At 31.0% G+C, this 14379-nt stretch overlaps 1 protein-coding gene across 1 annotated transcript; it reads right to left on the reverse strand.

The window, feature by feature from the left end:
* Positions 1-436: 436 nt before the first annotated feature.
* On the reverse strand, positions 437-14372 carry Ir40a (Ionotropic receptor 40a). Its single transcript, XM_026630210.2, has 15 exons — positions 14185-14372; positions 13191-13284; positions 12170-12265; positions 11955-12091; positions 9902-10061; positions 9178-9284; positions 8485-8578; positions 7778-7936; positions 6998-7151; positions 6050-6282; positions 5598-5757; positions 4063-4159; positions 3696-3846; positions 2576-2669; positions 437-653 (listed from the first exon to the last, which is right to left on the reverse strand). The coding sequence occupies exons 1-15, from the start codon at positions 14370-14372 to the stop codon at positions 457-459; spliced, it is 2121 nt and encodes a 706-aa protein (XP_026485995.2). The 3' UTR covers positions 437-456.
* Positions 14373-14379: the final 7 nt, after the last annotated feature.

Genomic DNA, 14379 nt, shown 5'->3' on the forward strand with positions numbered 1-14379 from the left:
ATGATTTATAAATTATTATTTTGATAAATGTCTTTCATTGAATGCAAACATATTTGATATTATGTTTGTATTCCAAAAAAACATAAACATGATTACTTCACATTTGTTATATAACTGATGTATATTTAGATATGCGTATGATAATAACACATCGACTTGTGACATAACGCTGATATGCGTTTCTATCATTTAAGTAATTTTTATTATTGTATACAATTCAAATATTCTACTGTTAACGCTCAATCAATCAACAAATCGCTTTTTACACAACTATTAGTGATAATACATTATTAATATTTTTGGTTTTGTTCATAAAAATGGAGGCAATAAGGCGAGGTGTTATACTTTTAATGAAGCTTTTTATACTACTACTCCAAGGCCCGAGTGTTTTTTCAACATAATATTGTTCTATTTATATATATAATATATATAACACACGAGAATCCCTTGAATTCATCAGGCTTGATATTCTCTAGCATCGTGTCTTAAAGCCTTATCAAGAAATACGTATATGTTCCTAAAAATCCTTTCGAAACGTTGTTTAACACGAACTCTCGCTGACTTCCGTTTCGTTGATGCAGTCTGAAATGGCTCCACTGTTTTTATTTTCTCCTTCTTACGATGAACTTGTATTTCTGTTACCAGAACGACTGCTGCAAATGACATAAATTGAAATGCTTTAGTTTCAAATTTTATTATTTATATTTTGACAAACATCACGGAATCTATGAATATATGTATAACAATTATAACAAAATTATATATTTACAATTTAATTTTTAATCTATGAACAAATTAAGAATAAAAAGCTTTTATATTTCAATAAACCTTAACAACGGAATGATATCTATACAATTAATGTTTAAAAAATAGGATATATATTTATTAACGAATACATTAATGAAAAAAATTCTATTCCTTAAAAGTTGATAATTATCTGGCTAACGACAGTAATGCCATGAAATTCCGCGGTTTAATGATCTCCCAATAATCTAAAGCGGACTGCAGACTCTTGCTGAAATCACAATGTAATTTCACATCGAGTTTTTTTTCCATATTCGGTGAATTATTAACTTTTTCTATCCGTGACGTTTGGAGGATTAACTGACTAAAATAAAATCAGTATTAAAAAACCTCGTCGATACTGGTTCTACACTGCAGCCGTGGATGTATTTACGATGATGCTAGTCACATAATCTATTTGAAAAAATGACGCAAATATTCGTGAAACGCGTGAACAGACACGAATGTGGATCCCGCATAAGATTATTTTATAGTTAAATTATTCAGTATATAAGATAATTGTGCCTGCTATTCCATAATCAACGATGTAAATTATTTATTAAATATTGTTATTTGTCACCTGTAACAATGGAGACTATGTTATCGTGTCCCTTTAGCCTGTATTACTGGTTCAATCATACATGAAACCGCAACACAGTAAGTAGCAAGGTGATAATGTTGAAATTAATAAATTAGCGTGCTCATAACCCAAGCTGCTGTATCAATCAAATTATTTTGAAACTTTTCTTTCCCAAAAGAATAATTGTTGTCGATTTTATTCAAATATACTAATCAATTTTAAATCTTTTGAAATCAAAAAGAATGTTATTTAAGTTAAAATTTATAATAGTATTTTTATTATGCTATATTATTTTTCTTTCTAAGTATTTAAACTAAAACTATTAGCGTATGTTAAAGGAGGCTGCCCATTACACCGTCTTATACCATGATCGTATCAGGTACGGTAACAGACAAGACGCGGGATAGTACTGCCGACAAGAATGTATCAACAGTCGTAGAGTTCTTAACGCCCGGTGACGCCGTAAAGGCCATTAGGACCAACAGCAAAACACACAGATTCATCAAAAGAATTAGAGTTCTTAATGAAACATTTAGTCAATAAATAAAATCGTGTATTTCGTCTAGTATTTTCTTTGGCAACTAATATATCATATTAATAAAATCCTTTTAATACGCATAAAGTCTATATCTATTCGACGAAAGTTCGAAATTTAATTTTCGTTAACATAAAGTGTCGTTAACGTAAATTGTGTTATATAATCCATGAATAATTTATCTTCGTTATTAAAATAAATTACACAAATATACTAAGTAAATGTTCAAACAATATGCGAAAACTGATAATTTTATTTAAAGTAAATGCTTTTGAATATTATTTATCTTTCAAAATATTAATTTAATTTTTAACAATGCGTGTATGGAAAACGTATCTATTCAATTTAATTTAAACGGTAAATAATTAAGACCAATATAGGGTAAAAGAGTTTAAGATCGAACGTGCAAGTTTAACATAACAAGTTAATCCGTGTAATATAATATTTCAGCACTTCAATTGTTTATACGTTTACATATTTTTATTCATTTGTATAACAAAAGTAATAATAATAACACACACGCACACATGAAAACACCTATATACGTAACCTGTGTTTACGTGTGCGTGAGTTATTGCATGTTTGTGATTGTGTGTGCATGATAATGTGTACGTTCGTGGATGTGTGAGTTTATATTATAAAAATAAGTATAACATTTTCATTTTACAGATATTAACCTGCTAAAAAGTAACCAATGCTGAGAAGGCAAAAGGCTCCACGAAGCATTCTAAGCGAAACTGGTTCTAGGCCAATCGTGGACTCTGTTTGCGTCTGGAATAAAAAAATTATATTCGTAAACTTAAGACTTACATCATTGACTTTGTGTATTATTTTCATTTATTTATTGTTTTTACATAAATTAATAAGATTTATACACATGAGAAAAGGACTATGCATTAACATTTGAAAACAAGTTCTAGATACTAAAATAACAATAACCTTTTTTAAACGAATGTTAATAATAATAATTAAAGTTATTCTTGATAATACACGAATAAATTGAAAATTGAAAACATAAAACAAATAGTAACACTCAAACTGAAAAAGGAACAAAAATGCCTAGTCGATTGCACTCAATCTTCGTAAGCAGAACCCCTAAAGTTAGACGTGTTGTACCTTTTCACTTTTGTTTTTTCTTTTAACCTTATTTATTTTACATTAACTGTCCACCTCGATTCCGTACGGGTGTTCGGTAATTCATAAATTAAATAAATTATAACCTAAAAATATCAAATAAAATCGACTTATTACTTTGCCACGAGACAATTACTTAGACGTATGTTATACGTAAGTGCTAACAGCATGTGTCACAAGTTTCCTTATAGGTCGCGTGTTAGTACCTAAAAGCTAGGGCAACACATGATATTTAATTTACCCCTGCGACGAAGCACGGCGACTCATTTAACAATTACAAGCACGCAAAACACATCGTAATGTGTTTAATAAAAATTTGCAAATTTGGGCATACGTATATAAAAATGGCACTACGTGCATCCTTTCTTCTAAACTAGAATGGTAGCTAGCATGTATAACGTTTAGGCGTATGAAACAGTGTATCAAAGCAATAAAAAATAATAGTGAGATTATAAGAGTTTTACAAATAAATTTATTTGATGATATAATATTTTATATTAACATGTTTATTTTTATTACTAACAGTATTAAAAAACGGGATATTTACCATGTTTTTTATTTTTATTTGGTGGAGCTCGATATTTCGACATTATCTACGAATGTCTTGTTCACGAGACTTGATATCATGATGATGATATTGATATTATAAATAAAAACATTTACTTGTGGTGTTTGAGTATTTTCCATTGCATCACTGGTCTCCTTTTTATCGCTCTCGGTAACCGGTTCAGATCTTCTAGAATGTTCGGGGAGATTTTTATATTCGTCTGTTGTCATCTTAGCTAATATACCTGCTTCGAATAGAGTCATTATCCTACATAAAACATATCATATACTTATTACATAATTATGAGTAATTACATAGTAAATTCTTATATACTTTTGAAAATATTTACTAAGCTAATTTTCCAAAATGCAGTGGATGAAACTGACCACATATCCCTTTGTCCCATTTGTTCGTCGGCATTTCTAAATTAATTTAAAAAATACAAGTAATATACTAACAATATTGTTCAAAATTCGAACTTACACGTTGTTAAAAGATTCCAAATAAGGGCAACCGATTTGCAAAGCGACTGCTGAATATCGTGTATATAATTTTTCACTTAAATGAAAGTTATGGGAACCTGAAATTTAAGAAGTTATTTCATGTTGGAACTTTTGCCACAATAATTTTCAGTATAATGCATTTCCACCGAAATATTTAGCGATTTCTGTGTTTGCAACTGGTTTCAATGCTACATAAAGTCACGAATAATTACAAAACTTTATTTTGTCAATTTAAATAAATACGTAATTACAGAAACTTCTGTCACTAACGCCTATTGATAACACAGAAGTTGCCAATTTCCCTTCCGTGGATACGCAGCTTAATGTTCATGAAGCTGAAAACTTCAACAACATTAATGAGGTTTATTAAGAAAAAGGTGTTGTTAGCATCAAACGTCGAAAATAATTGAGCTGTACGCCCACGCCCATTTTAATTAAGTTTAGTAAAAATCTGTTGATTTTGATGCAAAAGTTGAAAAAGAGTAACTACGGAGTTTCTTGCCGGTTCTTCTTTGTAGATTATAATTGTAGAATGTAATGTAGATTACATTCCGAATCGGTGGTAGCTTTACTTAAAATATATTGTTAAATGACTATTCAAAAGTGCTTGTAAAAGCCCACTTGAATAAAGTATAGTTTAATTTGATTTGATTTTATTTAAAAATATACCTGGGTTCTATTAAAATATTTGGATAAGAGAAACTTTTACAGTTATATTTTTTCATAATTATTATTCAAAGACTCCAAAATAATGACAACATAAACCGTTTATAAGTGACACACAATTTACTCTTACAGCGTGCGAGACGGATATACCGTTTAATTTTTCAGTTTTGTTTCCTATCGGTATTATTCAGAATTATGACCAAACAACCTAGAAACATACATATTTAGTTCTCTAGCTGAATCTGAATCTAAATTTAGAAGAAAGGAGAATAATTTAAGAAATTTGGTAAACGTTTATAAAATCGAAAATAAACATCAATTCTCATTTAATGTCAAATCACAATATGTGCAAGTCGTTTGATGTCATTACTAATTATAATCAAACGACACCGAGTGACATAGGTATTCGATTAAAAAAACAACCCAATTAGTGATTTTTTCGCGAGTAAAATCCTACAAATATTATAATGTTTTTAGATTTTAACGGGAAAATTTTACGACTATATTCATTTATTCGAGTTTCTATCCGTATTCGATCGTTCGATTCCGAGAATTTTAAAATGAATAATATAAATAGTTGCCGATACGAGGCGAATTTCTTTTATGAAGTACTTTCTCTGAAACTTCGCATCATGAATCACGAATAATACATAATCATGATGCTTACAGAATAACTAATTTTTTTAATCATTTGATCAAATTATTTTGAAGTGATTTGTGCGTAAATAATATTATAAATTACTACGATAGCTTCAATTAATCATTTCATTAAAATCTTTTTAAGAGGATTATTATGTAACATTTTACTAATTGTCATTTTGTTAAATCTGTTTACTTTATATTACATACCGAATCTCTCAGTATCGTAGAACAGAGTTTCTCTCCCACCCAGTATCACTACCCGACGTTTTGTTAACACCAAGCGGACACCTACTTCGACACTTCGTACGCGTTGAATGCGTTGACGTCTCATGAGACGAGCGAGTCGACCATATACTCCTGTCCCGTTCTGGCCAAGACAAAGTTAGGGTTATGTAGAGTTTTTTCACATAAATTGGTAGGTTATTGTCAAAGTCAGAAGCAAATGGTATAATCAATTGAAGGAAATTAGGTCTTCTCTTTTATTTTCCTCCGAATGGAACGATTTTGATGTTATTGACCGACTCAAACTAAAATCAAAGTATATGAATATATATACGAAAAAATTAACAAGCCAAACAAAAAATCTAATCAGGTCTTGCTTTTTAGCGCCCCAATGGCATAATTGGTTGTTGGGCATTTAGTACTTTTAAAAACGAAACCTGTAAGATTGCCATTGAAGAACTATGTCCCTCAACGACCAATTCATATCCCTTATATCTCATGGCCTCTTCTAAAGCTTGCAACGTGCCAATCGGTTGTTCTCTCGCTGGTCTCGCTAGGAGACTGGTTAAGTTTGCAGAGTACATGTCTCCTATAACATAGGTGGCTCCGAGCGATATCAAAATAGAAACTAGGCGTGCCTTATGTGTTCTGGATGGTTCTTTGGAGGAAGCTGCAAATAAAATAGACTTCATTTTGGGATACAATACTAGCAAATCTGGTTACCAACATTTTCATAGCTATTCTCATATCATATTGTTACTATTTAGTAACCTCTACTGGACTTTCATATCAATCTAGTTTCTTGCTTATAAAGTTTCGGGGCAAACTAATTTTGGGGCTTCGAATTAACCCCACATTATAGTTAATTGGGTTCTTCTGTAGACACATTTTCAGTAGCAGACCAAAATGAGCAAATTGGCATTAATACTGGTTAAACGATTTCCGATTGAGTTGGATTTGCCATCTCATTGAATTATAAGAGAGACGGAATAGATAATTCTAATATCTCCTGCGCAGGTGACTAGTCTACCTTAAGAATGACAGAGTCCATCTTCTCTAGTAAGTATATAACTTATCATAGTTTTAGAATTTTCGTAATTTTAGATCAAAAAATAATTATTAATTCATAAAAAAAATAGTCATTGGATTTTATATTTCAGTTTAGTATTATCACACATGAATATACATATGTATTTTTGGAAACTATGAATGCATACTACAACTATGGATACTGATTTAATATTCGAATAGAAGTCAACACTAGCTTCTAGTACATCTACTATGCAAATTAATTATTGAACAGTTTGTTTGCAAGGTTATTATGTCGCTACTTTATAATGCTTCAAATGTTTGTCTTTACTTTATAAGCCACGTGTGGTACGAACATTGTCTTAAGAATAATGAAGTGGTGAACCAGCAGCAATTATTCAAGAGGCCCAGTTGGTTTCGCTTGCGACGTTGCCATAATGTAGGAGCTGCGATCACAACCCACAAAGCTGGTCCCGTCATAAGTAGGGTGGCGCCAACTAGTAGCCACACCTTGAACAATATTCATATTGTGAACTTTAGGTTATTCAATGTTAATAATATTTCTAATGTAGAGTATATTAATACTGATCTCGTATTCTCGATCTTTCGTCGTCTTCGTGATCTGCGGTGAAGAAAAACGTCGAGGAAACTTGCATGTATCTAATTTCAGCATTGGGAAATTTACAGGCTGTTACTGTGATCTCGTCACATTTCCTCCACTGCTGACAGGAGAGCTGGTTGATTTTACCAAAAGGATCGGAGTTGCAATTTAACGGAGAAACACTGTTAGCATTCTAGCCACCATTCCACGCGGTCATATTCATTAAGGCTTAATTCTTATGTAAATAAATGCATTTTTTTACATTAATCTACATGAAAATATGTATTTGAGGCCTTATTCCCACTCTATTTGATAGAATAAAGAATATGTCTAAATATAAAAGTACTTTACCCATTCTAAGTTTCGAAATCAATTTATTATTTTTATTTTGTAACTTACAGACTAAAAGTATGAACTTTGCAAACAATTCAATAGTTGTAAATTTAGCGCAATGGCAAATTGGTAAATTCTCTCTTTATACATACGTACATCTTGCTACGGCTTATTTAAAAAAAAAAAAGTAATGGTAATGTACCTCCCATCTAAAAGGCCTGATTATTGCTAAAGTTTCACTCAATTTATCTGGAGCATGAGTTAAGAAGGCACCTGAGTCGGCGAGAGTTAAAAATGAGAATTCAACCGCTTGTAATCTTTCCCAAGTCATTGTTACGTCACCGATGAAGAAGTCCGCTTTCTGGTAAATAATCATTAAATTAAAAGAAGATTATTTCAATTTTTACCATGTTTTGTTCTTTAATTTTCAATAAAATACGAGTATTTTCAAAAATATTTGTAAATGTATCGATAAACAAAGAATTATCGTAGAATCTATAGTCTATTCCAACCACAAAAGGACTAAAGCCAAATAAACAATATTTGACATCTAACTGACGAATCATCATTGGTCGAGAGCTATTCGTTGATAAAATGGAGTTTTGAACGTTGAAGAAGCTGTTATCAGAATTTAGGAAATAAAATTCAAGTAGATATAAATAGTTAAGCGCTTTAGTGTTGTATAATTATATACGTAAATCTTAGGTTTGTTTATCTTTATTCCTTCTGCGATTTAAATAGAATGTATTGATGTATATATGGAATGAAATTAAGATAATTGAAGCAGATAGTTAAAACAAACTTATTCCCTACAATTCTAACGGAATGATGATAATTTTCAATTTGATAAGGTTAAATATACATGTACCCTAATGCTTATCTGAATATTTGATTTATTATAAAACTTACACGTTTCCAAATCAGACCAAGAGTCCCTTTGAACGTTCCGTTACCGGCGATTCTTGATCCTTGACTCCTTTCCGGAGGATCGTAATATTGGTACCTGTTTGAAAAAAAAATTGTATTAATATATATTCAGTATGGATTACTTCAAAAGTAACTAATTTTCTCGCAAAAAATACACAACCATTGTTTCGAGTATAAGATAAAAGAAATCTTTTTTAATACTTGTCTGTTTCTTTGAGTGGGCTAATGGATTTGGATTGAGTCTTCGGAGATTTAGGATTTATTTTAAATATCTTGTTGTTGTTTTTTTTATTTACATGAAAGAGATTTGCAATTATTAGTTACCATAAATCCAATCCATAGCTAACATAATTTATAGTAAAGTTCTTGTTTTTGGAATGAAATGTGATTTGACTCAAAAATAAACCAACTTGAAAACTTGCAAAAGATATTCGATCCCATAAAAATCTCCCCATACATTTTTACGCTCTATAATTGATAAATATTTTACCCCATCGTTTTCCTAGTGGCTTTACATTAAACGTGCCTAACAAATTAGTTTTGTGTGTAGTGTTTAGAGGTTACAAGAACTTCAAGACCAGTTTTGTGGAAATGACATGAACGTTCAAAATTATCTGTTATTTCTGATCTATTGTGAGAGTATAATTGAAAGTATTTATGATGTACTTTACTTACTTAAAGTTTAATTTCTTCGACAATAGTGATAGTAGTTTGTCGTCTCGACCACCAGTCACATTGACCGTAGAGTCGTTCTTGTAAATAACAAAATGCCAAGGAGGTGCCTAAACAAAAAAACATCTAATTATTAAACGTAACTAAATGATCTTGCTAATATAGAAGATCGAATTGTATAGCGAATGAACAGAAAAACAAACAGATCTCTTTCTGTCGTCAGAAATTTGACATTGGAAAGAATAAGACAGCATTTTCTTACTGGACACCTCCTTTTCATCGATTTTTATTTATGGTTGTAAATCAAAGAAATTTTTCACAATTTTCAGGACCAAACCAATACGTTCAATAATAATATAATAATCGTTTATGATCTTCTTATTATTTAAAATCACGTTTTGGAATAAAAAATGATACTATAAATTCGAAAATTACGAAATAAAATCATTAGACAAGCGGGCTTATCAAATGGTCTGTTTCATTTAGTCCAACCAAGACCGTGATAATTGTTAATTAAGGAAACATTGACAGTTCATCTTCGAAACTAAATCGGACTAAAGTTAATTAAGTACCAGTAGAGCTATTCAATAATAACATACTCAAAACTCAACGCAGAATATGCGACTTTTATTCAATTATGATAACATTTAAAGCATATACGTATCAAAGTGGCGTACAACCATAAGTCAATTTTCGACATTTCACGTGTGAAATGAAAACAACTTACATGCAATACGGGCACATTAAAGATTCTGCCCTTGAAGTCCTGATAGACTTTATCAGCGGGTGGTAAGGCGGGGGATTTGTAGAGGCGACCTGACCACCAGTTGACGAGGGTCAAGTGGTTAAGCTTGTCTGGCGTCGCCTGGTTGTAGTATAATCGAAATCTGTTATAAACGAAGTGGGTATATTTTAAATGGTTCTTAATACGATTTTTTTAACTTTTTGTATTAACAATGTTTTTTTTAGTAATGTAATAAATTTATAAGGGGATAACTATATTATTTGAAGAACTAAAATCGACCGCAAAACAAATACATTTTCCAAAGAAAATACTGAAAGCGAAGCACTAAAAAATATGTTTTGGCCAATTCACAATCGGCGTTTCGTTCAATCGAATTACAATGTACGTGAGAGTCGGCAGCTTTGTATTGGGTCTTTCCGAACTGGGAGAAAATGTAATTTCTGAAATACTGGCAAGATGGTACGATAATCAAGCCGGTGCATACTTGGAAAGAATTTAAAATGTTGTAATATTAGAAAATTATATATATTTTGGCTTACAATTTTTTTTTTTTCAGTATATGATTTTAATAACTCAATAAAAGCGATGGAATAAAAACTGTAATTTTATTATATTTTAAATTTTTTCGGCGCGCTTTCAAATAGATTTTCAATTTATTGTATATTCCATTTTTAAAAACAACCAGCTGATTGATGATGGTTTAACTATTTTTTATAAATTTAAAGAATTAAATAATTTCCGTGATACCAACTTCGATAGTTAATGTTTGATAGAAAGGTAAGCCAGTACAAACCAAACGCACTACGAATCCAGAGTACGTGCTTTAACCAAAATTTTATTATAAAACATCACTTAAAAACACTAACCAAAATGTTATAAAACATCACTTAGAAAACATTATCAAACATATGTAATATGTTTATACAACAGACGCAGAGTAAATGCATATTTTTTTCTCGAGATTATTTATTTCATCGGGGGCATTTTTGACTGATATATCGTAAGCAAAGACGAGCAATATTAAACGTATTAGATAAATGCGTTGCCGTATTGGGGTTATTACCTCAATTATTTCGCAATTCGTTAATATTATTACAGCTTAATGATAGATTCATTATAATTTAGTATACCGTCCGAACTGATTTACGATGTGGTTAACTGTATTGATTTATCGGTCGTATACTAAATGATTTTACGTCTCTTTTCTTTTTGTTATCATTGTAAACGAAAGAAAGGGACGGATGTAGATTTATCAATTAAATTTATGAATGCAGATTTTCGCTACTTTTGGCAATTGTTTCAGTGTTTATCATTTATTATATACCTAAAGCTATTTTTGGAATTCAAGCTCACGACAACAGGATACGAACTCTAACGTTACGTGAGTCTTGTGCTAGTTTGTAAACTCTCGATACGAGTTAAGGCCAAATAGCTGAGTCCTGAGAATTACCAATATTAATTTTCAGTTAGTAATTGACGATCTAAAACCTATGCAGTACCTGCTAATATCCATTATGTAACTATGACGTAATTGGCTACCATTATATTTATATTAATGAAAAAAAAACAATTATTCGAGGCGTATTACCTGTTTAGAAAAAAGATAATAAATGTTGTATGTACAAAGTTATAGATACATAGACAGAGACATGCGCCAAAGAGGAATATATGTTACATTCTAGAAACATTAAACTCAATTGCATTCAAATGAAATTATTAATATTATACATTAACAATTGTTTTATAGCGTAGATTAAGTAAGTGGTCAGCAGCACCACCATAAACATGGGCGCCAAATTTAACCAATTCTTACATCTCTAATGCGACACCAACCTAGGGAAGTAAGATATTATGTCCCTTGTGCCTGTAGTCACACTGGCTCACCCTTTGAACCGGAATACAATAATACTAAATTGCTGCTTGGCGGTAAAATATATAATTAGTAGGTACTCACAAAGCCCTACCACCAAGTGCATGATAATGAGGTATTTAATTATAATTCCTATCATTATTGATAACAAATTAAAATACGTACACACTTGGTCTCGGGTTTGTGATCACAGCAACTCGAATAGCCTCCTTGATACCAGAACGGAACAGTTTGCTAACTTCACCGCGTGGCCAAAAGAATATATATAATATAGAACGGTGGATATAATTATTGATTGTTATCTGTAACGACACACTTAATAAATAATAAAATGCTGACATATTGGTACGTGAAAAATATTTAGTTGTTGAATAATTTACCTCATAAAGTATATCTTCACATTCCTCAGGTTCACAAAGGATCAGACTCGACCTTTCCTCGGATGTATCGAGGCCTTTTTTAAGGTATCTGAAATACTGAATATATTTACATTAGTTAACATCAAAATAAATCGTTCACGAAACAACGATAAATATTAATACAAGAATACATTTATAAGGATATGTGTATAAAACTTATTCCAAATTATTTATGATTCTGCTTTTAGTTTCACAATTTGCTTTAAAACTACTCGACCGATTTTATATTACACTACACACACACACATACATTACACTATATGAATTTTTTTTAAAGTAATATCTCTTAACTATTACTAAACACAATTGGCCATTCCTTTACATTATGAAACATTTTATGTTGATTGTTAGTTATATAACGTCCAACTCGTCATTAATTTACCGGCTAGTTGTTTATCTGTTCAGAGCATCTCAATCGCAATCATGGTGGTTTTACACTCCCGTGCCTCGAAAAATACGTAAAGGTCATACGCTCGATTACCCTCCTATCAAATCGCCGTCCCATCGGGCTATGAAAGTGAGCGAATTGAGAATACACCTGTTTCCACAAACGGCTCCACTGTAATAATTTCTGCATAATTAGTTTTTGAGATTGACCCATGTTTTTTTTTTATGTAATAGGTAGGCGGACCGGCAAAAGGGCCACCAGATGTTAAATGGTCACCACCGCCCATAGACTTTGGCGCTATTAGAATTATTAACCATCCCTTACTTCGCCAATGCGCCACCAACCTTGGGAACTAAGATGCTATATCCCTTGTGCCATTAGTTACACTGGCTCACTTACCCTTCAAACCGTAACACAACAATACCAAGTATTGCTGCTTGGCGGTAAAATATCTGATGATTGGGTGGTACCGACCCAGACGGGTTTGCACAAAGCCCTACCACCGATGTAGCCGAAATTCGGTCAGAAAGAGGACTTGTGAGTGGAGAGAGGTGGTGAGAGGAGTGATATGATATTACTAACAGCTAAACTTACTCCATCCTTGCTCTCCGCTGTCTTTAAATCCAAGTTGATTACTTGTATGTTATTATCACTCAAAATACAAAGTATTTCAAAAATATCCTCAGATCTAAAAAACATTTATGAGAAGAGTTTAATAAACTAAAGTTTTAAATTATTATATAGTCATATAACTAATGACTGTAAAATTAATAATAAATTTGTCCTAAATCGTTTAAGCTGTTTAACTCAATTTTGGTATATAGGGTGGAATAATTATAACTGATTTCAAGGCTTTATGCATTTGAAAAAACTAGGCCAAATAAATAAAAACATAAACTTTTTGTTTAATTACTTTTTAAACTGTTTTCTTCAATTCTGTAAACTCGATTTAAATTAATAAATGTTTTTTTTTTAACAAGTTTACTATATCCAGACAATTTAAGTCAAAAAAATATCAAAAAATCAAAATTAATTGGGCTTATGAGGGCACTTTTAAAACGCCATGTTAAAGTATTGAATTAAATTTAAAGCTCGATTCGGAAAGTGAATTTTGCCGAAAGAAACCGTTGAAAAACACAGTACTTCCTCTTTTCCGCCATTTTAATTTAGTATGTCAATAAAGTATACATTTATATATATCCTGTCTAGAAAGTTTATTTATCATCAATATAATCTTGTATTGAGTAATATGCCTTATTTATTAATGTTTTTTGACATGAGATTTAATTTTTTTTATATACAACATTTAAATTAACTCTTATATTAGCAAGGATAAGTCACATGTGACTTTAAACAAATTGTAATAAAATTATTTTATTAAGTCCTTAAAATCGAAATCAATTAATACTTTATACAATTTAAGTAGGCTCTAACAATAATTAATTAAAATCTTATTTTACAAGATTCAATTTAAATTTACCACCGGTTCGGAACATTGATCAGCAAGAACTAACAAAAACCGACAAGAAACACAGTAGTTACTCTATACCGAATATTGCTTGCTATGTATTACCTATATATATATTACCGTATGTCAGTAGTATTTCCTCTTACAACAGTCAAGCTCTTCGTTGGCAATCCAGCAGCTATATCCATCAAGGCTGTAGGAAAATCTTTTGGAATTTGTTGAAGATTTTTGGCCGCAAACGCTTCGATATTAAAGAAACGTTGAATTTTATTAACGAATAAAATACATAAAAGTATATAACAATTCATCTTATTT

The sequence above is a fragment of the Vanessa tameamea genome, chromosome 6, assembly GCF_037043105.1.
Source record: "Vanessa tameamea isolate UH-Manoa-2023 chromosome 6, ilVanTame1 primary haplotype, whole genome shotgun sequence".
NCBI lineage: Eukaryota > Metazoa > Arthropoda > Insecta > Lepidoptera > Nymphalidae > Vanessa > Vanessa tameamea.